This window comes from Amblyomma americanum, chromosome 2 (genome assembly GCF_052857255.1).
Source record: "Amblyomma americanum isolate KBUSLIRL-KWMA chromosome 2, ASM5285725v1, whole genome shotgun sequence".
Classification (NCBI taxonomy): Eukaryota; Metazoa; Arthropoda; class Arachnida; order Ixodida; family Ixodidae; genus Amblyomma; species Amblyomma americanum.
In genome coordinates, this window is record NC_135498.1 from 163851139 (window position 1) to 163877297 (window position 26159).

The window sequence follows — 26159 nt, forward strand, 5'->3', positions numbered from 1 at the left end:
GCGGTTGCATTAGTCAGTATGACGAAGACGATGATAATGAAGAAACTTATTACGTGGTCCCGTCAGACCGTTTATGCAGCTCAGAAACTACGGATGCACAAATATTCCGTTATCCCTTGGCTTCTTATGGCTAAACGTTGGCGACATTAGTTGATGAGGCGCTGATGCATGAGTAACGGCCGCAGTAAACGCGGTCCAATGAATAAACGGGGCCAACAATGGACAACAATGGACATTTGGTGTTTAAGAAAGAACATGCCTACTACACGGAAGTGATGATAGTGCTGTACACTTTAAATCTAGAGAATGCCCTTTTTTTTACTCACTGTAGCACTCTATCACAGTCACTGTAAAGAGAGATGATGGCTTCCTAGCCGAGTACATACGGAAGCCAGAAGACTTATTTCAAGCACCTTTTGAGGGTTCTCACGCATTGACTGAATGACCTTTTGACACTGACAAAAAACTGTGCTGGCTAATCTAGTCATCTTATATCCTGATGTATCAGGCTACAGAATCTTGAAATAAAGGGTTGCAAGGGAAATGAGTGATGTATAACATTAAGTAGCCCCGTGATCAAGTGGAAAACATAATGATAGTAAGCTTTGCTACATGTCTGCAAAAAGACCCACAGTGATGTCTCTTAATGTCGCTGCAGTTTTCTCTGAGGAAACACTCCAGCTGTAGTCAAGCTCACAGCCTTCAATCGAGGTATTCTCTTTTTCATGTTTACAGGTGCAGATTACTATTAGAAGAAGAAGAAGAAGACTTTATTTCCACCATGTGCAGTACACAGATGGAGGACGACGGAAAAAAGCCGTCAATAGGCGGCTTGACGAGTCCGTCGCCCCACTTAATGAGCAGCGTTTGGTCAACAGCAATCAATTCATACAGTCAAACAAAAGAAAATGAAAACACTTGATCAGTGCAGAACAGAAGCAAAACAGAGTGGTCCGAAAAATTAAATCCCAGGATAAGTAAAATCAGTTATTCATCCTCAGTAAACATAGAGCGAAGCTTAGCAGCGGAGTAAATAAATAAATCAAAGTTAGTAGACAGATAATGGTTTAACAGTGATGGTAAAGAATAACATAGGCGTTCCATGCCAGAGTTCAAACGGGGTGCAACGATTTTTCAACATTCTCCATGTCTTGTAGCATAATATTGTTCATTCTTTTCTAAATATGCCAGAGTACCAAGGTTATGTATGTTGTATCTTACTTCATATTTAAATCTAGTACTCAAACGGTACAGATATAGTTTATGAGCCGTAATGACATGCGCTCTATGAAAAAAACCTGCAGTTGTTGCATTATAACCGGCGTTGTACAGATGACGTAGGTATCGCTTCTGCATGACATAAATTTTTTGTAGGTTAGAGAATGTAGTTGTACCCCAGACAAGTTGGCAATAGTTAACATGTGATAAAAGAGTGAATTATAAACCAATAGTTTAAGTTTTGTAGAAAGAATGTATCTGAGACGACCAATTACTCCAGTTATCCGAGCTAAATTTGTCACTAGTAAGTTCACATGAGTTTCCCAGGACATGTGAGCAGTAAATGTCACACCAAGGCTTTTGAAATTGTCAACAATGTCAACAGGACGAGAGTTTAAAATAATATCGGCATGAGGAAGGAGTGGCTTATTCTTTGCCCGAAAGATAACGCTTTTGTTTTATTTGTGTTAATTTTCATAGAATTATAGGACGACCATTGTTGTAGTTGAACTATTGTGTCATTGCAACTAGAGATAAGTTGATCGATATTATTACCAGAGAAAAATATGCTAGTATCGTCTGCGTATATGATAAATTTGGCATCCTGGTTAATATTAACAATGTCATTTATATAAAGGTTAAAGAGCAAAGGCCCCAATATGCTACCTTGTGGGACACCACAAGCCAGTGGTAGGACTTGTGATCGAGAGTTAATTTGGACTACTTGTCGCCGGTGGGACAAATATGACCGTAGTAAATGTAACGCCCATCCACGTACACCATAAATATCCAACTTATTCAATAAAACTTCATGATTGACCAAGTCAAAAGCCCTGGAGAAGTCAACAAATAAGCCAACCACGATTTTCTTGTTCTCAAATTGTGTTAAAATATATTCTTTTTGGTGAAGCAAGGCTAATTCAGTTGACATATTCTTCCGGAAACCAAATTGGTAAGGTGTTAATACATTGGAGGTTTCGATGAAATTCAAAACCCTGCAATAAATTATTTTCTCGAAAACCTTTGAAAAAATCGGCAATATAGATACAGGCCGATAATTGCCAAATTCGTTTCGATTCCCCTTTTTAAAGAGCACTACTACTTTGGCAACCTGCAACTTTACTGGGAATATAGACGTAGTTAAACACATAATAAAAATATTCGTAAGAACTGGTGCAATTACATCTGCGACGTATTTGGCGGGTTTTATTTGAATTTCATCGATATCCCTACTGCTGCTGTTTTTTAAACTTCTCATTGTTGAAATCACTTCCTGCACTGTGACTGGCTGTAAAAATAAAGTTCTATCATTCCTTCTGTTCATATATTGACATGCGTTGTGGGAACTACCTGGTGTACTCATATTTGTGAAAAAAGAGTTGAAAGCATCAGCCAGTTCCGCCCCTTGCAAGTCCTTGCCCTTAATAGTAAGTTTGGACATGCAGCTCCTGCTATTTCCACGGCGTAGTAACATATTTAGTTTGTCCCAAAGCAGTGCGCTCGGTGCATTTTTGACATCCACAAAAGATGAGAAGTAATATTTGCGCGCAATGCACAATTTCTTGGTTAGTTTGTTTCGATATTGTTGGAAAATCGTCAAGTCATTAAGATTACGCGTGCGAAGAAATTTTCTGAACAGTCTGTCTTTTGTTCTCATTTGTTGGTAGAGTTCGTATGTTACCCATGGTTTCCGAATTTTCCTATTTCTTTGGCGCTTTTTTACAGGAAAGTGAACTTGGTAAAAACCTTTAAATATATCTAAAAATGCATCATAAGCATTGTCAGCATCGACCAAAGTCAGGACCTTTCGCCAGTCTATTTGAATCAATTCTTTTCTGAATGCATCGAGAGCCGCGTCAGTTACTGGCTGGTAAAGGTTTTCAGCAGGCGGATGTTTAGGAATGCTGGCAACATCTAGGCAGAAAAACACCGGAAGATGATCACTAATAGAACATGCTAATGCACCAGCTTTTACATCCGATAATACAAAATTTGTTATGAAGACATCCAATACTGACTGGCAATTAGTTGTTATTCTTGTTGGATTATGTATAACATTGTTAAACCCATTTGACAGCAAAATATTGGTAAAATTGGTACAAACAGGAGTATCAATACCCATATCAATGTTGTAATCACCTGCAGCTACCAACATGCACCTGCTTTCCACAACAAACGAAAGAAAGCTTTCATAAAATTCAAGAAATGTTGGAACATGCCCACTTGGCGGCCGATAACAAACCGAATACAGTACTTTATCCGCAAATAAAGATAGAACTTCGTAATCGGGAGTTACAATACTGAAAGCGTCTACTAGATTGCAGTCCATTTGTTCTAAAGTTAGAACTGCAACACCACCACCGCGACCACAAGGTCGGTTGAGATAATGTGTATTATAGCCTTCCATTCTAAAAACATCACTCTCATTTTTGCTCCATGTTTCACTGAACATGACAACTGAAAAATTGAAAGAAAATTGGCTAAAGAATTCATCTAACAGAAGTGCTTTGTTTCGGCCAGATCTGGCGTTTAAATGCACAGATTTTAACGCATGACGTCCCAAATGAGATACCACATTGTTCAAGTCATCTGGTGAATAGAAATCGTGTTCATCCATCTCTAGCTTCTCTGTTCAAGAATGATACTGGCTGGGCGCACCATTTGGGCAGAAGGCGGTCGAGGCCATCACGGCTTCTAACGTGAATTGCGTTTGCACCATCAGACATTCTCAAAAGAACCTTTCCATGCGTATGCCACACGTATTTAAAACCAGCTTCTTTGGCCCAGTTCTTTGTAGCTTGTAGCAGGTCTCTGTTGTGACGGATCAAGTTTTCCTGGATGAAGATGCGTGGATGGCTATCATTTAGCTTGCTCTTTTTACTTAACCAAGATTCCCTTGTCGACTGCCTTGTGAAACGGACGATTATTCCGGGAATTTTGTCTTTCTGTACGGGTAGCCTGTGTACCGAGGCAATGTCATGCTCGACCAAATGTGGCGTTTCCAGCTGGTCTGCAACTCCGTTTAGCACATTATGCAAGTTTTCACCTTGCACGAGAGGCACCCCATGGATTTCTAAATTAAGCTGCCTATTTCGGAATTCAATTTCGTTCACTTCCCGCCGAAGCTGAGCCTGAGCAGATTGGTTCTCATCCTCCATCATCTCCAGTTCCTGTACCTGCTTTCTAAGTACCTTAATTTCTTTTTCCTGCACGAAAATAGTTTTTTTCAGTTCCTCAAAAATGGCAGACATGTGCGTAACAGACACCTCCATAGTTTCTACTCGAGCGGCGAGGGAAGGTAGGCATTCTAGCTTTAGATTAATAGATCCAAGGATAGCTTTTATATCCATGTCAATCTTGTTTTCATCAGTGTTGCTACCACCTTGTACCGAGCTCCGGCAATTTTGGCATCGCCATGTTTTCTTTGCAGCTTCGGATTTTCCTTTGCATGACTTTTCAGCTATTCCCTCGCATTTTCCAAAATGGTATTCGTGCACACACTCAGAACAAGCTACACGCCCCTCATTTTCATGGAATGCTTCATCACAAGTGAAGCAGACATGGGACATTGTTTCCACTACAGCAGAAAACCACAATAGGCCCGGCAATACAGCAAAATATACAAGTCTTTGGCAGCGACAGCAGCACAAGCACCACTACGCGTACATTAAATAGGGGAACAAACTAACCTGCACAGTTGAAATAGCAGATCAAGAGATGTTCGCTGGATGCTGCCGTCGCTGCCAAATGACTGCCTCCCCGTGTGCTCTTGATTTATCCGTCAGGCGCGCAAGCGCAGTAGGGGCGTGCGGCGGTGATTGCTCCGGTGATCACGGCGATGACGGTGTACGCGGCAGGGGCCTGGGCGTCACACAGCTCTCGGGAGCACTGTGCAGTTCGAGCGGTAGAAAAAGCCAGGCAAATCCGCAATGTCCGATGGATCCTTCACCGGGCAGCGCTTGACAATCCGGGAAATGCCAGTCGTATCCTATATAATTCTGTAAAATTTGATCAAGAACCTTGGCACTCTGCACAATGATCATATTAACGCAGAAACATGCTCGAGTCATTTGTTTCTTAAAACACTACATGTTTTTATTCATGTTGTCTCTTGCAAAAAAAAACGCTTCATAAACATCTTACGATTATGTTCGAACTCTTAAGGCAGCGCTAACAGCAGGCATAAATTGTATTTGCAGGAAGAAAACTAAAAACAATAAGAAGAGGTTATTGGCGGTGGAGAATTCATCACGTGAAAATATGACGGAAGGTTACATGCAAAAAAATTCAGTACCGTTTCAATAATGCTTTTCGCGTTCAGCTTCAGACCTCTCGGAAGCAGCCATGAACTCCCTGAATTTTAAGCTACCAGAAATACCCCTACAAGATTGTGTGTGCATCAATTTCCTTTAGCGCAAGGTAAACACGTTCAAGGATGCTAGTTTGGTTTGCAAGTACGTAGCGCATGATCTAGAAAAATGTCATTGAAATAAACTTTTCTGTGAGCCAGTGAAACGGACTGGTTCTGACATTTTTTTTGTTAAACATGACAAAACATGAAAAGAGAGGTTGGTACCTAAAGGTGGCTACAACTACTCCTTATCCCTTTAAAGAAAAAAAAACTACTCGAACTTAAGGCGTAAAAAAACTGAAGTGCCCACACGCAACAAAATAAGACGGCAGCAAAAACCTAACCTCAGTGATAAACGCAGAATAGATACTAAGAAAACCCGAGTAGTCAATAACCACAATTCAACAATTCAACCGGCAGAGACATAAGAAGTTAGCAATAAGAAAGAACATAACAGGGGAACATATGAACACAGGTATAATGTTGCAAGCACAGGTACATGAATGCATTACTAAAACTGTCACGAAGACAATGAGCAACTACTGTCAATAGACACAGAAAAGCGAAACCCAGAATGGTATAAAGGGCAGCAATGAATGTCAGCAATAGCTCGGATATATAAGACAGAGCCCATTCTAGACCTGTCGTTGCAGACAAGTATCGCACAGATCACGCAAGGTCAGCACAAGCGCAAATAAGTGGTAGAAGTAAATTCCTTGAGCGTTTCCAATAATGCCCAGAGTTCCGAATTATTGGAGCGGCTCTATCGAGAGGTTTTAGTGCAGGCTGTGAATGACTGAATATTGACATCCATCACAGTGCTTATTTTTAACCTAACTACTTCCACTGGTACACCACCATATCTCTCAAACAAACCCTCTCCTGTGTTTTTTGACATCAGCATAGGTCGAAATTAGCCTACAGCCCTCTAGCACGAGAGTCTCTTAATACATACGCACTCATCTGCAGCAGCACACTACGCATACCATACGATACTGGTTTTTCATTCGAGATCACCTACAAAGGCAGGCGCAAAAGAAATAAGTGCATGCTGAAGAGCCCCTGCGGCATTCCTCATAGCTCGAGTCTCTTTGGGATGTAAATACAGTAAAACCGAACAAAACCAAACCAAACCAAACAAAACAAATGGGATGCAGTCAGGGTTTCAATCCCCATTTTTCTTAACTTCAGGCCCTTTGCTGTTGATAACTGGGTTCTGAAGGTTAACCCGAATGCAGCACATGTGCATTATTGAACTCATATGTGGTATGAGGTCAACAGAGATCCTTGAGTTCAAGACAACAAAAGAGCTTCAAATGCTTGATCATCCTTTCAACCTGTATCTGTACCTGTGCAACATGGTAGGTTTCCTGCAGTTCCCCAGAGGTGAACTGGACATTCCATTTCGAAAATGGGGTTAGAACAACAATTCCTTCTTTGCTTCCGGTTGGTGCCCTAATTACATGAAATTCCTTATCAGCAGGTACTGCATCTCCTGGCTCTATTCGGTCTAGAAATCCCGACTTCAGCATGATGCGGGTATGTGACGTTCGTCCCCCATAGGCATCTGGGATGAATGTAATGCAACCATTTGGCAAAATTCGCACCAACGATATTAAAGTGTAACCATGCTTGTAGCGGGAAAATAGAGCACATCGCGGTTCCAGTGTTGTTGGTTGATGTGTGCTAACCTCAGTGCAATCTATAATAAAACAGCAACGTGGGTAGTGGCGCGTGAAGTAAGCAGGCACTAATGCATCAACAGTTGCACAAGACGGGTTTGGAATGAAATTCTGCAGTGCAGCCAACATATTAATTAGAACAAAGTAGAATATTCCGCTTACAGCTGTACAGCGGAGGCCAGAAAGAACTGCAATGCTGACAAATAATGTTTCTAGTTTTAATCTCATCAAAAGATTGCCAGCTTTTGAGCTATGTGCACGTCGATTTGCCGGACGGGTATGTGAGAAATACTAGATAAGAGGAGCGCAAATACATATGCGCTCATGCCACAGAGTTCTCACAATGCTTCTTCTTTGCGGTAGAGTGACTGATTAATGATTAATAACCCAAGAAACCACAGCTGCGCTCCTCCAGACCAGCAAGAGTCGACTCTGTAGCCACCTCGGCTTGAACAGTGGTGTCCACGGTGTTTTTGCGGCAGACTTGAGACTTGAAACTTGAAAAGCCGCAGACAAAAAAGGTCTTTTGTCCTTGATGAACACTTCCTTCACTCCGCGTAGCCTGGAAAACGGTAAAAATTTGCATTTGTTTCACTACTCTCCTGTATTTTGATGAGACAGTGCAAGCAACCGTGTTTTAGATTTATTTGGTCGCAGAGCCTCCTTGTTCCTGGCGCGAGCTTCTCTCCTAAAAGATACTTGATTTTCAGATTAGAGAACTTCTCAATAGATTTCTCTTTTGAACAATTCTAAAATGAAATAAACAGTATAAAGTAAAATCCTGATAGTGACACCTTAATTATTAACATGTGCTCTACTTGCAGCATCAATTGCAAGCAGAACGTATAACAACGAATATCGAGTTAAATAGGTAGGCATATACAGTAGCTGGTATCGCTATAAACGATGCAGAAAACAACATACCACAGATAACACTGCAGTGAAGCTTTCCGACGAACTTGGTGCACCGCCCGCTCAAGAAGCTGGAGCCTTAGGGCGTGAGGCCTCTGCCATGGTCTCTGGCTAGTCGGGTGCTGGCGCTTCAGAGGACAACCGGTCGGCACCCCGAAACTGCAGACTGGGAGCACAAAGCCTCGGCTGCGATCCGTACTTTCCGGGAGTCCACGCTTTTGTAGCCAAGCCTCTGCGCTGAGCTCTTGAAAAGATGCCAAGTTTAACTTCTGATGTGTAGCTCTAAACGGGATGTAACTATCAGAAATACCACACAGGAATGCTCTGCTCTGGAGCACATTTCTTAACACATATGAGCCGCCCCGGCAGTGTTTACGAAACAGCGAACTCTTTCCCGTGATCATGCCGCGCTGCTTACCGCTCCTATCTCCTAATCTTTGTCTCGTTGCAGACGCCGTCGCATCTCCAGTAGCTCGCTGGAAACAGCGCAGGGACGTGTGTAATGTGTCCGGCAATCGTGCTTTTCTCGCTTCCCACAAAATGTGCGCTGCAGATGCGGGTCCAGTAGCGGTTTGACTGCCACGGGCTTCAGTCCGGGCTAATGGAAACAAATACAATAAGCCGTTGACAACGCTGACGAGGCGTGTATGCTTACCTTGCACGGCGTACCGCTCTAACCCAGCGCTGCCTTCTTTCCTCCTCATAGGGCCGCCAGGGTAACCTATAAAATTTTACCTTCGGGAACTTTCCGGCGGTGCACTTGTAACTGGTGTCGCAACCGTACACACAACGCTAAACAATTTCTTTTAGATTGCGTACACTTCGTGCTGCCGCCTGCCGCCACGATGTCGATTACGGCGGCTGCACCTTGGACTTAAGCATAACGCATGTCGCGAACGGGAGGTGGCGCGACATGTACAGTCAAAGCTGCAGCGAACGAGGCGCTCAGATCTTTTTGGCCTACCTCACATGTTGCATCGGTTGCGATGCGGTTGTTTTCGACGTCGTCACGTTGCAACGCGCTACCAGCCGTCTTCTGTCTTTGCCCATGTTCTGTTTATAGGCTCAGGCGTGTTTCCAGTGGCTCTTTCGAATTTAATCCTAATTCAGCTATTCTATTTTCGTGTCGGCTAGCTGCGGTGGTCAAGTGGCTGCCGCGTACTGAGCAGTGCGGATTAACTTGGGTCGAAATCGGTTGCGTCTGCAGCATTTCGAGTTGCCCGAAGATTCTGCTCATTTTTAAAGAACCCCAGTTAGCCGGAATTAACATGGATGCTTCGACAGCCGTGGACGTCACGTCTACTTCCTCGTATTTTTTAGATAATTGGTGAACGTAGCGGTGTTTGTAAAGAATTGAAATCCTGAACCAATAGCAATATTGAGGATCTTGTTGAAAAATACGGATTTTTCCTGACTCCAAATGATCAGAATGTACGCCTGCATGCGTATAAAGTCGCGTAGGTTCTCAGTTTTGCGATCCTTCTAATCCCTGACGTATTACGAAAACCTCAGTCGGTAATGTCGGATGAATAATGCACTAAACATGCTATAATATGATAAACACAAATGCTTGTTCCACGGAAGAAAGCTGCTGATTTAAAACCCCCTTTAGACATAGGGCACTGGGAGAACACTACTACAGAGGTGTTCCGAACTGCTGCGAGGTAATGCTTGCACGCCTGCAGTAACAGGAGCTGTTACACGCCTAACCTTTTAGTCCTCCTTACAAGCTTCTGATCAATGGAATTACGTTTTTGGCAATGTCGCCCGGTTCTGCTTCTCCGGACTGTGTCCCGAGTGTGGAAAGAAGAAATAGTTGACATCTCCACACTACACCGGGGGAGGAAAATGCGTACGAGACATTTATTGGAGCTGCTTCCTGTGGCTTTTGGTTTCCTACACTCGATGGGTGAAAGAAGGGCAAGAAAGAGAATAGGGCATGAAAAAATACACGTCACGTATTGGCAACCAGGCCGGTTGAGCACATGCGCTTGCAAGTAAAATTAGGCCTCCGTGGGCCTGATTTTATCTTTCAACGTCTTTGCCTAATTAGACACCAGAGCGGTGAAAGAGGCGTCCGAGAAAGTATTGAGGGCAAAAAGAAACAAGACAACGGTCTCTGCGTAAACAAATTGTCAAAGAGTTTTGTACAACACAACTAAAAGCGAAATATTGATACATATACATCGTTAGGGGGTCACTTTATATAAAGGGGTCTCTTGATATAAATTATAAATGCACAGTTTCATCTACATATGCACAGAGCCATTTGACTCGAAGGCCTTCCACACTTCGCAGCGAGGCAGCTTAGCTTTCCTCCCGGAACAAGAGAACGCTTTTAAGAAGGGCGGGAAGTTCATCAAGGGCACGTTAACACGCAACTTGCTGGGTGTGATGGCGAAACTCCGCTGTAGCCTCCATGGCGCTTTGTTGCCACCGTCGCAGAAGGCGGACGCGTAGTTGTAAAAGAAAAGCTCCCGGGACGTCACGCGTGCCTCGGGAAGCTGGTAGAAGAGCCGTGTGGCGTTGTGCTTGCTCAGCGCCCGCTCGTAAATCTCGTAAAGAGGATGAAGCACGGCGTGGTCCAAGAAGTAACCGTCACGACTCGCCATGCTGAATTTGCTGGAGGGCCTCGAGTTGGTGACTTCCTCACTGGCCATTGCAGCCTCGTACAGGAGTCGTAAGCATTCCGTGACGTTCTCGTACGCGCTTCCAGAATCGGAACTCCACCACTTTCGGGGCTCCATGCTGTCGTCAAATAGTGAGTTGCTGTGAATAAGCGCCTCGAGCACTGCCCTGATGACGTGGGCGAGGACGACGGGATAGAGCTGGTATGGAATCTTGTTCGAAACCATGCTTAGAAACCCAACAACTCCGTTTGGGATAAACACGAGGTTGTTGGTGGGCTGATACTCCCCGGACCAGTCAAAGGCAGATGCGATGTAGGCATTGTCGTACGCAGCTTTCGCCTTTCCGCTGCTGCTCAGAGCGTCCCAGTATATGGACGACGCGTAGGAAAAGATGGCGAACACAGTGCCGAGTACGCTGTTCTTGGAATCGAGGGACAGCGTGGGCGTTTGTCGGTATCTCTCGTACTGGATGAAGCTGTCCTGCGTTCCGAAGACGATCTTCATGCCTTTCACTTTCCGCTGTGCCGGCTTAACATCATCCTGCGTAAACCAGGATCGCCCTGATTGAAGCAAGTCGTTGATGACCGTGAGCGTCTCGTTAAACAATGTGTCGAATTGCTCGTCGCGGTGCGTGCGGTACACGTTCGCGAAATCCTTGCCCAACGTCAGCTTGGCGGCTATTCCCACTCCGTAGCGGTACATCTTTTCAAGCAGCAGGCTGCAAGCTAAGAGCTGCGGGTCTACTTGGCCGATCTCGTAGCCATGGCCGAATTTGTACAAAAACCTGTAGTCGGATGGAAGGAACGGCGATAACGTGACCATGGCCTTGAAGCCGACATAGTTTGCTACTGCGGTTGCGTAATCCTCTGCGTTGAAGACGGAGCCCAGCTTCGAGAAAAAGGCGGGATCTTCCACGAACATGAAAGTGGCTGCTGTTATTTCCTCCTCTGTTTTGAATAGAAGTTGAAAATATCTCAACCAGTCCCAATGGTCGCTCTTCGGCAGCATGCCGATAGACCACAAATCCTTAATCGCGTATTCAGCGCGCACATTTTCCAGGTACGTCAGGTTTTCCAGAGTAACTTCCAGAGTAGATATATGGTTGCTTGCTACGGTCGCTATCGTGCTGTTGCGGTACACAGTCAAAGCCCGGGTGATCATGTATTGGTAGTGTTTTGTTCCGTTCGATCTTGTAAGAGCAACGTAGCGTTTCAAGAAAGTCACTGGTGGCTTGAGCAAGACCTGCGACTTGCCTTCTTTCTGTACACTTCGCAGGACGTTCACTCTGAATAAAGTCTGGAGCTTCAGGTGCCTATCTCCGGCGGACACAACCTTCACCGCGTCACCCGGAAATTTGACGTAGGGCCACTCACTTAACTGCAGGGCATTGAGAATCTCCATCCACGCCGGCAGGGCGTCGCCAGCGGAGTGGGCCGCCTTGCATTTCTCGTGGACCCACATCGCTTGAACGAGAAAGTTGCTCTCGATTGGCCTCGGGTACTTTCCCTTGATGGCAAGATATCTCTCGAAGAACAACTCTAGGTCCAAGACCAGTTGTGCGGGGCTCAACTGGGAATACGGCAGCTGATTCAGGTTCTGCTGGTTATACCTACAAACGCATGCAATGCAAAAGCAAGTGTTCAGCTAGTATACGCTGATGTGCGGTAAACCAATGTTATCAAATTCGACCTGCTTTTTTTCAGGTTTTATGTCCCGTATGTGAAGGAGGCGGATCTAGCGCGCATGCAGTATAGAGGAAGAAAACTGCAAAGTTGTCCACCTTAAGCATTTCAGTAAAAAATCCAGCGTTGTGCAAAAAAAAGCACGATCACTAGAAATTCTCTTTCACGTTATTTTTCCAATGCGGAAGTGAATATTTCATTTCCATCGTTGGGAGCGTACGACAGTTAATTCTCTTCAAAACGCTGCAACTGATTCCTACTAACGTGGGTGGCTTTTTGAGTCAGCTTGCGTACTTGGCAAAATGAACCACGCAAGAAGTGTCGGTACACGTACGTGCCACGCAGTTATTTTGCTAGAAACAACAGATGAATTGATTGATATAGGTCACGCCAATGGCCCCGTGCATTACGGACATTTTTCGATCGCAGACATTTGTCACTGCTTTGGCGGCAGTAAAAATTACAGCTGCGTAAGAGATATTTATTTCGTAGTATACAGTATGAATGTCAAGCGAGAGAGAAATAAGTCACCGCACATTCCTAATTAATCACATGCATTTTGATGGATGAAAGGCAGCAGTTACTCTAGTGAGCGTTGTGTCACACCCACTTGCAGTGCATGTTCCAAGTTCTATAGTCTATATAATTCTATATGCGTTGCTAAGTTTTTTCTACGCGCTCACTAAAAATACTGACTGCTGGGGCCGTATTCCATATTTTACATCGTTCATTTGTCCATTTTGTTCTGTGTTATTGGCCGCTGAGATGTACACGCAGGTTACCAGTCTATGTGGGCAGCAGCCCGACCATTTTGCAGTTATGACCAACCGTACCCCACCAGTGAATTTATGAGCTGCGATATCGAACCAATGGCGATCAATCATGAAGTGCATCGCAGCGTTCCGTCAGCAGCCGGAGCCCGAACGTCACTGCTGGCTGCCATTGGCTGCCTAACGCCAATGGCAGCAGACGCAAGGTGAGGGCCAGTCGCCAACCAACGCAATCGTTGGGTCGCTTCCTGCAGACGCTCTGTCGGTGACCAATGACAGACGGCGAAATGGACAATGCACAGCTATGGAATGTGGCCCCTGGTTTACCGTTGCATTAGCGTCACAGCTGTCGACCTCAGGCTCATTGGTGAAAAGATGGCAGCTCTTACAGAATTGCCAGAAAATACATATTACACCGAACTATTCCACAATAATAGGGGGTCAGGCTGTTCGCCGTCGCTTGCCGTCTTGAAGACTATTCGTAGCAATCCGGTAAAACTAAAATACTTAATAAGAATTATTATGTGTCCTTGTGGTAGATGCACAACGTCCGAAAGTGAGAGCTCGGTAGCGTCACAAGCTAATGCATGACGCTGCAATATTGCACAAGCAAAAAGTTTCCCGCTGTACCTCACCCAGCCGCAAAAGTTGACTTCATACGCCACAACTAGCTAAGTGCGTTGGGATGGCGCATGCAGAAAATAATGCGCACTTAGCTTGTTCAGTCTTCGTGATGGGACAAAATTATAGCGACTGGCGTTCTACGTGAAAAGCTTTGAACAAAGTTCACTGCAGTGGTTGTGACGAAATTCAAACGGATGCGTACCGGCTACTGATTCGTAAATCGCGGAAAATAAGCGCTGACGTCTTCGCGATGCGTATGAGGTAATGCAACGCATGTACTGCCCAAACTTCGGCCAACGAGAAAAACAATGAGAACCGATGCGTTTGTTAAATGCGTGGAGGCTCGGCATGCGTGGCGTGAGAAAAATTATCTCGCACTAACCGGAATCTCTCGCAAACATGCTCGTAGAAGTCGTCGCATGGGTGACTGGAGTAATCGTCGGCTCGAAACAGGTAGTCTCGGTTCCAAAGGCACACCGGCGTCTCGCACTGGTTCGAGTTGGTGGGCAAGAAGTACATGGGCGCTGGGTCGTCCTGCCACCGGCGGTAGCCCTGCACCAAGGCGAGAAGTGGTACTGGTGGGCGCAGGCCAGGTCACGGGGGAGCAATGAACCTATTCAAAGGAAGTGGAAAAAATGAAGTAAATAACGCGCTATCGTTAAATTCCCTGTGTCGCAGGAAAACCCTCGTAGGCGTTGACCGGCGGCGAGGCCAAAAACTTAGCACTAAGCGACCAGGTCCTGACTTCAAAATCATATGACCTAGCACTGGTAATTCAAGCACCCCCAGGCGATCATACTCTTGCTTCTCGCATGTAGGGTGTGTTTCCCCAAACTTTGCACAACCTTTAAAAATAGGCTTTTTGAGTTAAAAGAGCGCTTTTTTGGGCATAGCATTGCCACCGGTGTAATACATCGAAATACGGCTAAGGCGTGCTAACTAGCAGGATGGTTAATTAATATTCAGTAACATTTTGAAATACTACCGTTAGGCTCCTTTATTATTAGCAGGCGTGTACCCCACCGTAAGTAATACCTATGTAGGTTTTAGAATTCTGAAAACGCGGTTCCCTCGGCGCAGTGGTGGAACAAATTTTGGCGATTTCGACGAGTTACGAGCACTGGAGAAGTCGCCTTGCCTGAAAGCTTCTCGAAAGCGCACGTATATTGGCGCGATGTAGCCTAAATTTGCCTTCTTAGTTGTTTTTTTACTCATTCCATTACTGAACGCTTGCTTATTGATTGAAATACATTAGGATGGTGCTGTGTACTACGTCACCGCAACAGATGGGGGCCAAAAACCTGAGCGGTGTGAAAGGAAGGTACGCTGATGCGCTGAGATCTCTCAGCATAAAAACAGGGTGGTTGAAACCGGCCACGACAACTTCAGTCCATGATGTCTCGAAAGCTGTGGGTGAAGGTGCAATTACAGGGGAAAAACGGACTAATCGTTGCCGTCGAAATTCTGAGGGTTTCCAGAAAGACACATTCTTCACCAGCACGGCATTGTGCTGACTATTTCCGCCGTCGGAGTTCCAGTTTCTTCCTTCACAATACATAAAATGGCGCGAACAGGCTGAGGTAGATGAAACATTCCACTACATTTAGCTCCTGTTCGTGCTCTAGACGTTTCTAATTACGACTAGCTGCTCATGTTTAGGATGAAACGAAGAATTTGGCTTAGTACAAGCAAATTGTGCGCTTTTAAAGCCGTGTTTTAAGTTACGGAAAGCGCATTATGTAAGTGCCGCGTCATATGTGGCACCAATAAAGCTATATTGAAAGCAGAAAGGAGCCAAACGTCTGCGCTAAATTTTGGTAACTTCTCCGAACATTGCACGATTCTCGGCTTTCTTAAACAACGACTACGACATTGAACAGTTGTACAGACGGAACGTTTCCTTAGAAGCAAAATTGTTTTCATCCCTTAAACCTGATGACGCTGTACGTGTATACTCATGGCTATAACCAGTTCAGGCTCATCGCCATCTTTCTTGAATCTAATAGAAAGTAACAGTTCTACAATTATCCTGATTAGAGCACCAAAACTGCTGTGTTATGTGCGAAAATGCTACCTGAGAGGGCTAATTTTAAATAAAGCGAATAGGAGGAAATAACAGATAATAAAGGCTACGTGGCTAGAGAAATACAGCATCAGAGAACCTAGACATACTAGAAGGTCACAGCTCCTTTCCCGTGCCGCAGACGAAGTCCGATGATTCACCTAAAGTGCTCGGTGCATGATTCGTTGACTGGAAACATAGTGACAAACGAATCAAAAGAACTTATCAGGAAAGTGAAAGCGTATTGACTCTTCCTCTCAAGGGGGACACAATAGCCGCGCTGAAGATATTGAGAGCGATGAAGGGAGTAAGAAAGAATGAGCCGTACTAATGTTGGCAATATGACTAATTAAGGAACCCCATAACTTGGTGTTTCTGACCGCTGCCTTGCAACCGCCGAACACGCCGACGTTTTCGAGTTTCGCCTCCACTGAAATGCGGCCGCTGAAGCAGGAATTCAATCCAGCGGCCTTGTCCTCGGCAGCCGGACACCTTAGGCACTTAGCCACTGTGAAGTGTCAAAGCTAGAAACGGAAGCCGCTGTATTCACTCACGGCTTTCCCAGAACTGGCGTCCAGGCCAGCGGTGGGGCGCCGCATGGTGCCACCGGTCAGCAGGATGACCAGCACCAGCACCACGATGGCCACGGCCACTGCCACGGGGAGCGAAAGGCGACGCCACTGGAAGCAGTCTGGGAATTCGGCTCCTGCTGCGGCGGCGCTTGGCGCCTGAGCGTTCCTCATGACCGATAGAGGGTTAATGTCGTAGACTTGTTCGGCGGCGATCCTCTAGGACTATGAGTGGCGCGCGTCTTCTTCTTCTTCTTCACCTTAGTAATTATGGCACCGTTCCTGTTCAGCTTCTTCTTTGTCCTCTGGAGCGACCGAAACGAGCCGACTGGCAGCTTGTCAGTTTCGCAAACACTCCTGAGAATCGAGTTAGGAGCGCTCGCTGTACATAAAGTGTCAGGGGATAAATTACTGAACAAAGACAGCATAAATAAGTTTAAAGAAACGTTTGAAATTTTCCACACCCCATAAAAAGAATCTCTGATGAATTCCGGAAATACGGCATGAAAAACGAAAAAAAAAGGCGCCGGATTGAGATTGGCTAGAGCAAATGCGAGCTAGGTTCACTAGGACTTCGTTTCAGTTCGAGACTTGGTCTTCAATGCAAAGCACCCTTCGAACAAAGAATGACGAAATCGGACTTAAGCAAAGGCTAAAGAGTATGACGTGACTGCGTTAATGGGTAAACGCCCATATACGCGGAACTGGTGATACTCTAAGTTATTTAGGGCTTCAGAGTGCGGGGGTTAACTGCTGGGGGGCTCGAAGCAGCTGCTGCCACACATCCAATGCCAAAATATCGTAGTCTGGGAAGCTCTGGGAACCCCGCAAAAGGCGCAAGGCGGACTTATAAGCACACCTTACGTGCGCTATTAAATTGTGTGCATTTCCAACATAACAATTAGCGAGCGAAGCCGTTCAAAATGATTTAATACTGCAGTAAAACGTCTTAAGATGAAAAACAATATTCAGTTTCGTAAGGCAAAATAAGTATTGCTAACAGCTCCGAGACGTGGCCGACGCACAGTACTACGGGCAAGTTATTCGGCTTCGAGGTTGCCAAATCAAATCGTTCCTTATTTTAAACCACATTTACTAACTTCGTACTAACGTGAAACATTTTTTAGAACACAGTTAATCCTCTTTAAGAGATAAATAAGCATTATTAGTTTGATAATTGCCAAAGTACTAACATTTTTACCTCTTTTTTGGGATTCATTGCTCTCTAAAGTAACCACCCCGTATACAAAATGCCTTATGACCGCAGACCGTACCAGAACCTTGGAAGAACGCTAACATTACCTTAATTCATAAGAAGGGAGATGTCAAGGACTTGAAAAATTAGACAGATCAGATTACTGTGAGTTCTCTACAACGTATTTACTAAGGTAATCACTAATAGAGTCAGAACAACCCTAGATTTCATTCAACCAAATGTTCATGCAGGCTTTCGTGAAGAATAATCAACAAGAGACCATGTTTACACTATAAATCAGGTGATAGAGAGATGAGCAGAATATAATAAAACTCTGCAGATAGCTTACACCGATTACGAGGAAGCATTTTTCGCAGTACAAACCTCAGCCCTGATGCAGGGTTTGAGGAATCGGGGAGTGGAAGAGCTTGCATTAAAATAGTGGAAGATATCTATAATGAATTGAGAGCTACCATAGTCCTCCATAAATTCAGCAATAAATTTCATTAAGGATGGGTGTCAGGGGGGAGTCGAGATCTAGCAAATGCCATTCGCCGTCTGTTTACAGGAGGTTTCCCGAGGCCTGGGATCCACCTGGATCTCCCACCAACGCCCACCTTCACGCCTATTTTGTCAAATCAGGTCCACGCAAACTCGGCTCATGTCAGCCATCGAGTCCCTCTTTAATTAAAAGCATGTTTGCAATCATCCTCATGCAAAGCCTTCAATCTAAAGTGTTCTTGATGATGTAAAAAAATTAGTATGTAAATAAAGAACCAGCAATTGCATGTACACGTAAAACGATTTTAGCGTGTCGACTCGTTATTCTGAACAGCTTTTCTTAGTGAACTGTGACGTGTGCAAGGAAAGCTCAAGGAACACAGGCCGCAAAGCATCGGTGTGTACAATGTACCTTTACGCAATGTCTAGTTCCGTATCACAGCTTCGCGAAAGGGTCGAGGCTCCAGCTCGGATCGGCGTGCTTGTTGCCCAACACGTGGGCGATGTATGTAATCAGGAGCGGCAAAAGTGTTTGGCACAGTGGAGCAGGAAGAAGCAACCCCGTTATGGAAGCAGTACGGCACCAGCGAGGGTAAGGCGGATATAGCCTCTTTGTGCGACGACACTAAATCTAATAAGCTGTCATGTCCAGCGTGGCACACCGGTTACAGGTGAAACAGGAAAACTGGTTTTGGAGTAAAGTCAATGACGCAGTTACTGTCTCACATACTTCGGTGGGCACCGGAACCGCGCCGTAAGGAAAGGAATAAAGGAGGGAGTGAAAGAATAAAGGAAGAAAGAGGTGCCGTAGGTCTCTGGAATATTTTCGACCACCTGGGGATCTTTAACGTCCACTGACATCGCACAGCACAAGGGCGCCTTTTGCGTTTTGCCTTCATCGTAACGCGGCCGCCGCGCTCGTGTTCGATCCCGGGTACTCCGGCTCTATAGACGAGCGCCTTAACCATTGAACCACGACGATGGGTAATAGTGTTTTTATTTTCTGGAACACATCATGCGTTTCCATCTTTTCGTTGGCATCTCTTGTAAGAAAAGGACTTCTATATTCGATAGAAAAAAGAAAACAGTTGGCTTCCCGCATTTTTTTTTTTTTGAAAAGATGGACTGATCGACCACCAGCGCATGTTGACGACAAAGCTGAATCATTGGTCAGGTTTACCATGACAGCGGGGAATTTTACAGCCAGGTATCCTACTTCAATTCCTTTAAAAGATATCGGAGATGCTGCACAATGCACCTACTTAGCCCAGCAACCGCTTTTCAGCGGGTGATCGTGGAAAGACGAGATGTGGAGCTCGTTGCGGGGTGTCAAATAAAATTAATTTTTGTCTACCACAGCATTTGTTTTGTTAAGTACTTCAAGTGTCGCCAACGATATGACTGCTAGAAAACTGGCGTAAAATACTGGAAATGAAAAGCCTATATGGTGGCCTTGTTGACAGAAAAGAAGAGGTGCCGTAACTCTCAGTTAGGATGGAAACTTGAACGGCTGTGCGAGGGAAGCTAAGGAGGAGCAGGCAAAGAAAAAAGGACTCCGTAATGCGCAGGCGAAGGAAACTGAACGCCACGGGTTCGGATTTAGGTTTGACCTTCAAAGAAGTCGAGCACTCGAAGGTGAAATTTCATCGCACTGGCATAGAAGTGGTAGTTGCTCAGCTTGCATTGCCAGTGACCGACTGTCTGCTGGGATAATCTTTGCCAACCCAATTATACAAGGTATTGTTATGAACTGGCATACTGTCAGAATCGTCCACCGCGCGTCGTGCAAACAAAATACAGCTTCGTGTTTTTCATTATCATGATTTGTCATACCGCCAATATATCGAATGTGCTGGTTTATTCTTGCGTATTTTTGTCCTAGTAATGATTACTCAAACCATAATTAGTCTCATAATAAGTATCTGAATATATCTATATTAACTTTCTATTCTTTTTTGCTGCCAACTTCCGCTATCGGTCGTTTTTCAATGCTGTTTTGCTGCTTCACCTTTTTGCCGAAATATAAAAAATCCACTGTTGATTGAGAGTCATCAGGATCATCGTCATCAACAGCAGTAGCAGTTAACCATGCCCCGTGGCAGCTGCGGGCACCTCATCTCTGCAGTATTCATAATATCGTCTGCCTATATCACTTTCTGAAGCCTCCTGCTACGTCTGCATTCCCTTGGAACCGAGTACGCCACCTGTAACGACCGTCGGTTATCTTCCCTTCGCACAACGTGCCCTGCCATTGCACAATTACTATTCTTGAGCTCGCATAGAATGTTATTAACTTCACCTTGTCAACTGACTCGCCGTGCTCTCTTCCTATCTCTTCACATTCACCTATCACTTACCTTTCCGTAGCTCGCTGCATTGCCCTCGGTTATGGTTCAGCCTATTTCAACACTCTTACTTTTCTGCCCCATAAATTAGTGGCCGTAAGATACCCAATTCTCATGCTTCTAGTTATTTCACTCATGTGGCCCGGACCTGTGGTCACTACCTGCCTGAAGTAGGTGCCTTTCCTGACAACATCCAACGCTTCGCCGCCTATCGTACACTGCGGTTGCCTTCCGGGCCATTTCAACATTACTTCAGTTTCGCTCCATAATAATGGTCACACTTACCCATCTGCTTCCCTGTTTAGGTCACTGATCACCTGCGCGGGGATCCATAAAACTGGCAGGAATAGATTGATGATGCAGAGGCTAAAGCCGACTTAAATCCGGTGATGACGCCACGAACTGGATAAAATTCAGAACAGTTGCAGAGTCATGTGAGTGATCCATGGCTATGTAACGTGCGATTGGTCAGGTAATCTGGTTCCAGCAGCACTTTCGTTGGCGCCGACGACTTGCAAACGAGATTTTGGAGAGTCTTACATAGCGCATATGTAATCTTTTAACGGATTTACGTATGTCGGCTCCTCAAGCACTGTTTCGTGGTGTGGAGCCTGCTTGGGCGCGCAAATGGAACTGTGCACGCGCTGGAGGCTTAAGCTAAGACGTTATACGTGGACGATAATACACTTTCGCTATGCTAAAAGTCCTTTTAACAGATCCGCTCTAAAACAGGAATAAAATTAATGACGCTTAGAAAAGAAACTTCACGCCTTCATAACACGCATTCGACAATCACAAAATAATTTACGCCACGCTGTTGAAACCAGTAATAAAGGTTCCCGTTTTTGTTATTTGTAGAAAATTTTAATGCAAATGTCACAACTGCTGTGACTTAAGTAGCATCGAGGGGGAATAGCTTTATCTTCTGTGTCATATACGACCAATACATGAAACACAGGTGCTGCGATCAAACTATGTTGTTGAAGGTTTCGATTCGCATGCATTCATTGTATCAGGCAGTTGTCACACATCTGCAGGCTGGCCGTATAAATTGTAGGAGATCCTTAAAGAATGCGTACGCTGTTACCTGCAGAGGGCGAAATTAAGCACGGCCCGCCGAGGTGCCTCAGTTGGCGCGGGTGCGATCCTGGCTATGAGGACGGAATTTTGACGGAGATGGATTACAAAAAAAAAAACCTGCACTGTGCAATGTCAGTGCACTTTACATTCTAAGTTATTCCGAAGCACCACTACTACAGCGTCGCTCATAGCCCATGTGTTGCTCTTGGGCGTTAAAGCCCGCAATTAACAATTCACATTGTTTGGAATAAGCACGGCTTGGGGTAGCATAGAGGTATGAAGACAAAAAAGAAAAACAATGGCGGTGGTTTAGCTCTGGTTAAACCTGGAGTGACGCGATAGCTACAGCTGGCTGAGTGGAACTTGATCACGTGACCAACCACGTTACGAACCGCGTGCTCAGCCACGGCGCCGCGCCGCCGGTAGCAGCTCCGCACCACGTGACAAACCACATGAGAGTGTGCCGGCGCCGCCACGCTGCAGGCTCGAAATGCTACCGTAATGTAGCTATCGCTACAAAAATGCCAATTTTCTTCGCGGGGTTCTCGCCACCAGAGGATAGTGACTGAGGGGCTGCAATCTTTTGATTAACTAATACCGCCTCTTAAGACCCTCAAATCGAGGATAGTATCGTTACGCAGAGGGGTACGGATATACTCTGATTATTGAAACGTCGGCTTTATTAAACAGCTGTGAAAAATAAGTAAATAGAAACCTAAAAAAGGAAAAATCATTTTAAGGCGAACCAAAGGAGGAAGACTACAGTAGCGAAGTTAAGGACATGAAGTTTCAGTTTATCGATTTTAATTTTTAACCCCCCCCCCCCCCCCACAACTGGCGCATGAGCTTGATAGGAAGACAATGTCAAACTTTTAATTCCACTCCATCAATTTTTAACTTTTTATTGAAAGTCAGTAGGTTCTAACACTTAAATAATTGAAGAACTGATTTCTGCACTGCATGAAGGCATCGGCGATAATATGGATTTTTAGTACAAATTTAGGCACCAATTTTATAAATTCTTTTTTATAACAATATAGTCCTATCCGTGCTACGATAGCGCTGTGGCATGGAGTCAGGAAAGCTGTGAATGATTCTCTAGTCTATGTTAGCCCAATCGTGCAACACCTGGTCGAATTCCTCCTCGGCGCTGCTAGCTTTATTGTCCCTCTGATGACGCCAAAATCTGGTCTGATGTTCAATTGCAAACATCTCTGCTCACCACCTAAGTGAAATAAAAAGGTCCAACCTCCTACTCTTCAATTCCTTTTTCAGAAGCGTAGAAGAGTGCGTACCGAATAAAAATATACGAAGACGCAGCCGGACCAGTTGACGGACGTTTTATTGTGCTACCTACCTATTCAGGAGGTTGATAGCACTCATAGTGTGCTCTCCTGGACACCAGTAGGTTCGAAGTAACGAATTTCGCCATGAATTGACCGCGAAAACCGTCGCAGAAGGATCATAACTATGATGTGCCCCTCTACACCTCTGCTGAAATCCTGCAATACCAGAGGGTAGGACGATGAGAATTACCCAAACCCTCGAATGGATTAAGCAAGGAAAAAGAAATTAAATTAAGATCGATACAAAGCAACACCTTTAACATCTTATAATCACTACACACGCGTTACCTAGAACTGTAAGGGCGAAATGACGGCGCAATATAAGCGGTGCGGATATGTGCCACATGCAATGGTCCTGCCGGAAAAACAAGGCCGTATCCTCCATCCCGAAACTATAATCAGTGGGTGGCCACCCTACTCACTGAGGATCCCATTTGGCTCGTAAACAGAGACACTGCGGCAGCATGGACCAATCTATTACTGAAAAAGCAATATAACCATGAGGTTGATAGCCTTCATAAACGAAAGAATTGTCAATTGCACACTGATGTACGTATGCGCACACATGATTTGTTAAAGGAACACAGAACCCGTCAAGCTGCATCCACAGCTTTTTGTCTCTGCTACTAACGTCTGTAACAATGTCGAATAAAATACAATGTAATGAAATGAGCAATGTTTGTCAGAAAACCTTTCAAACAAATCGGACCGTCTTTCTGTAGAAGCGTAATATCCAAAGTCGCGGTTATTGCGTGCCTATAGAATTGATTCTTTCAAAAATTATCTGGAAAACCTCTTTCATCAACCTAATTTATTGAAGGAGACCAACGCCACAAGTGGAGAATCACTACCGTGTGGTTGCATTCCCGTCGTTATGGTCTAACGTAGGAATTTGATAACGATGTCTATACACTGTGTTTCACCCAAGATTTTACATAATATAAAAAAGGCTTTTTGAGTTAGAAGAGAGGTTTTTCTGCATAGCTTTTCTGTGGTGTAGTACATCCGAATACAGCTAAGACGTGCTAACTAGCAGGCTGGTTAACTAATATTGAATACTTAACTGTTACTGTTAGGCTTCTTAATTGATGGGAGGCGGGAAGCCCACCTTAAGTAGTACCCATATTTTTTAGTATTTAGGAAACACGGCTACCGTCGGTGCATTGGCCGAACAAATTTCTACGAGTTAAATGCGCTGGAGAGGTTGCTTTGTCCGCAAGCTTCTCGACAGCGCATGCATTTTGGCACGATGAAGCCAAAAATAGTTGGGCGACAATAACGAGGGTATTCGCATTTTCGAAATTCTGAAAACTGATATGGATATTATTAAGTTTGCGCTCCACGCCTCCCAGTAATTAATGAGCGTAACAATAATAATTACAAGCAAAATAATTCGATATTAGTTAACCAGCCTGCTGTCTTATCTGTGTTCTGATGTACTACAGCGCTGAAAATGCTGTGCTGAAAAAGCGCTTTTCCAAATCAAAAAGCCTATTTTTAAAATTTGTGTAGGACTTAATGAAAACCTGTATAGTGCGGTTGGGGCCACGTGTACAAATAATGACATAATTTGCACACGACAAGAACATCAAATTCGTCTAACGAAATCCCTCTTCCCCGTTGGTTTTCTAACCACGCCAGGTGTCCCTTTGCCTATATCATCCTGGAAACCCATTATTTTCCAGATGAGCGGGTTAAGATTTGGGCTGCTGTGTTTAGCTCAGCAAATTGCGCATGATGTCTCATAGCTCACGGAGCCACTGCACAGCCTGACAGCAAGGTCCAGTGAGTGGATATGTCGATCGCAGAGAGTTATGATTTTTTTCCGCTCGTGCGAGTAATGCGCTATCTTTGACTCTCATATTCCAAAGCAGGCTGTTCCGTTTCACTTTTTTTTGGGGGGGGGGGGAAGGGGGGAGTTGTAATGTTAAAATAATAAATGTTGGCAGCTTCACTTCCCATGGTGGCCTGTCTAGAGCCGCAGATATTTAACGCCCTCCAATGCGCGACAGTTCTGACCGCCACATTCGTCATCTGATCCGCAGGTGCCGAAAACTGAGGGCCGGCGGTTAGTGCATTTGTGCAGTCGGTGGGTGCCACGCACAGCGAGCTGAGCAAATGGTGTTCTGCTTAGAGTGTGTTATCGGCTATGGTCGCCGAAATCAGGCTGCACCCCACGCGCATGATTCAAGTCCATCACCACTGGAGGTATTTTTTTTCAACAACCAGTTACGGGGGGACCGGAATTCTAACCGCATTCCTGTTGCGCCTGAGGCGGATGCTCTACCTGCATCTCATTGAAGCTATCGACGTATCCAGAAATAGAAAAAAAAATGCATATATGCGTCAGTTTGTTTTGTCAAGCATAGGACACAAACACACAAAAGACACGAAAAATGTATTACCTTACAATCTTTTGATGTGTGCATTCTGCGAGAGGCATCGAGGTGCAGCACATCTAGACAAAAAAAATTCCTCTAACATATCTATTGAGGAACTCGAGGAAATTGCCTGCATATTTACACGTAGCCCTGGCCCTTACGACTGGCTCAAAACAGGTAAAGCGCAACATACTGTCTTCGGGTATTGTAATATCAAGAGAAGTCCGCTTCACAAATGTCACAACGTCAAGCACAAAAATGCTGCAGCACAGCCAACGACGTCAAGAAACACAGTCAGCATGCACTGCATTCTCGTATTACATTGTTTCTCGCCAGACATTCGAATACCTATATAAAGCACTGAACATGAAGAACACAGAAACGTCTAAATTGATTTTGTGTCCAGCGGTCAACACTGCAGAACGAAATGTAGCTAGTCTACCAAAATTCGTTTCCTCATGAGACTCCGTCAAAGAGGAAAAAATGAAGTACAGACGAAAAGATCAATACCCTATTCGCAACTTTAACGCGCACCTTCAGTGATTTTGCGGACTTTTGAAACCTTGTTTATTTTCCGCTTAGAAGGGACTTCTGAAGATGATCCAATGTTTAAAGATTGTGACTCGGCCTTTTGGAGGGGTGATCCAACTTCTTCGGAAGTTGGCACAAGCTTTTGCTGGAATTGTCCATTGCTATGCGAGGGTAATGCAGTCGTCTGCTCTGCAGAACCGGGAGACCCAGCGCTTTAGAAACCCGATTCAGAATTTTGAGGTGGTGAACCAAGCTCTTGTAAAGGTGATGTAGTCATACG

The 26159-nt window shown here is 44.8% G+C and overlaps 1 protein-coding gene across 1 annotated transcript; it reads right to left on the reverse strand.

Moving 5' to 3' along the window:
• Nucleotides 1-10244: 10244 nt before the first annotated feature.
• Nucleotides 10245-12226, reverse strand: LOC144119231 (neprilysin-2-like). The gene has a single exon (XM_077651901.1). It carries the CDS (start codon nucleotides 12192-12194, stop codon nucleotides 10413-10415), a length of 1782 nt encoding a protein of 593 aa, XP_077508027.1. The 5' UTR covers nucleotides 12195-12226; the 3' UTR covers nucleotides 10245-10412.
• Between the last annotated feature and the right edge of the window lie 13933 nt (nucleotides 12227-26159).

Bases quoted from the DNA above. Each gene is read 5' to 3' on its own strand.
- LOC144119231 (XM_077651901.1), bottom strand. From the start codon at position 12,194: ATGGAGATTCTCAATGCCCTGCAGTTAAGTGAGTGGCCCTACGTCAAA.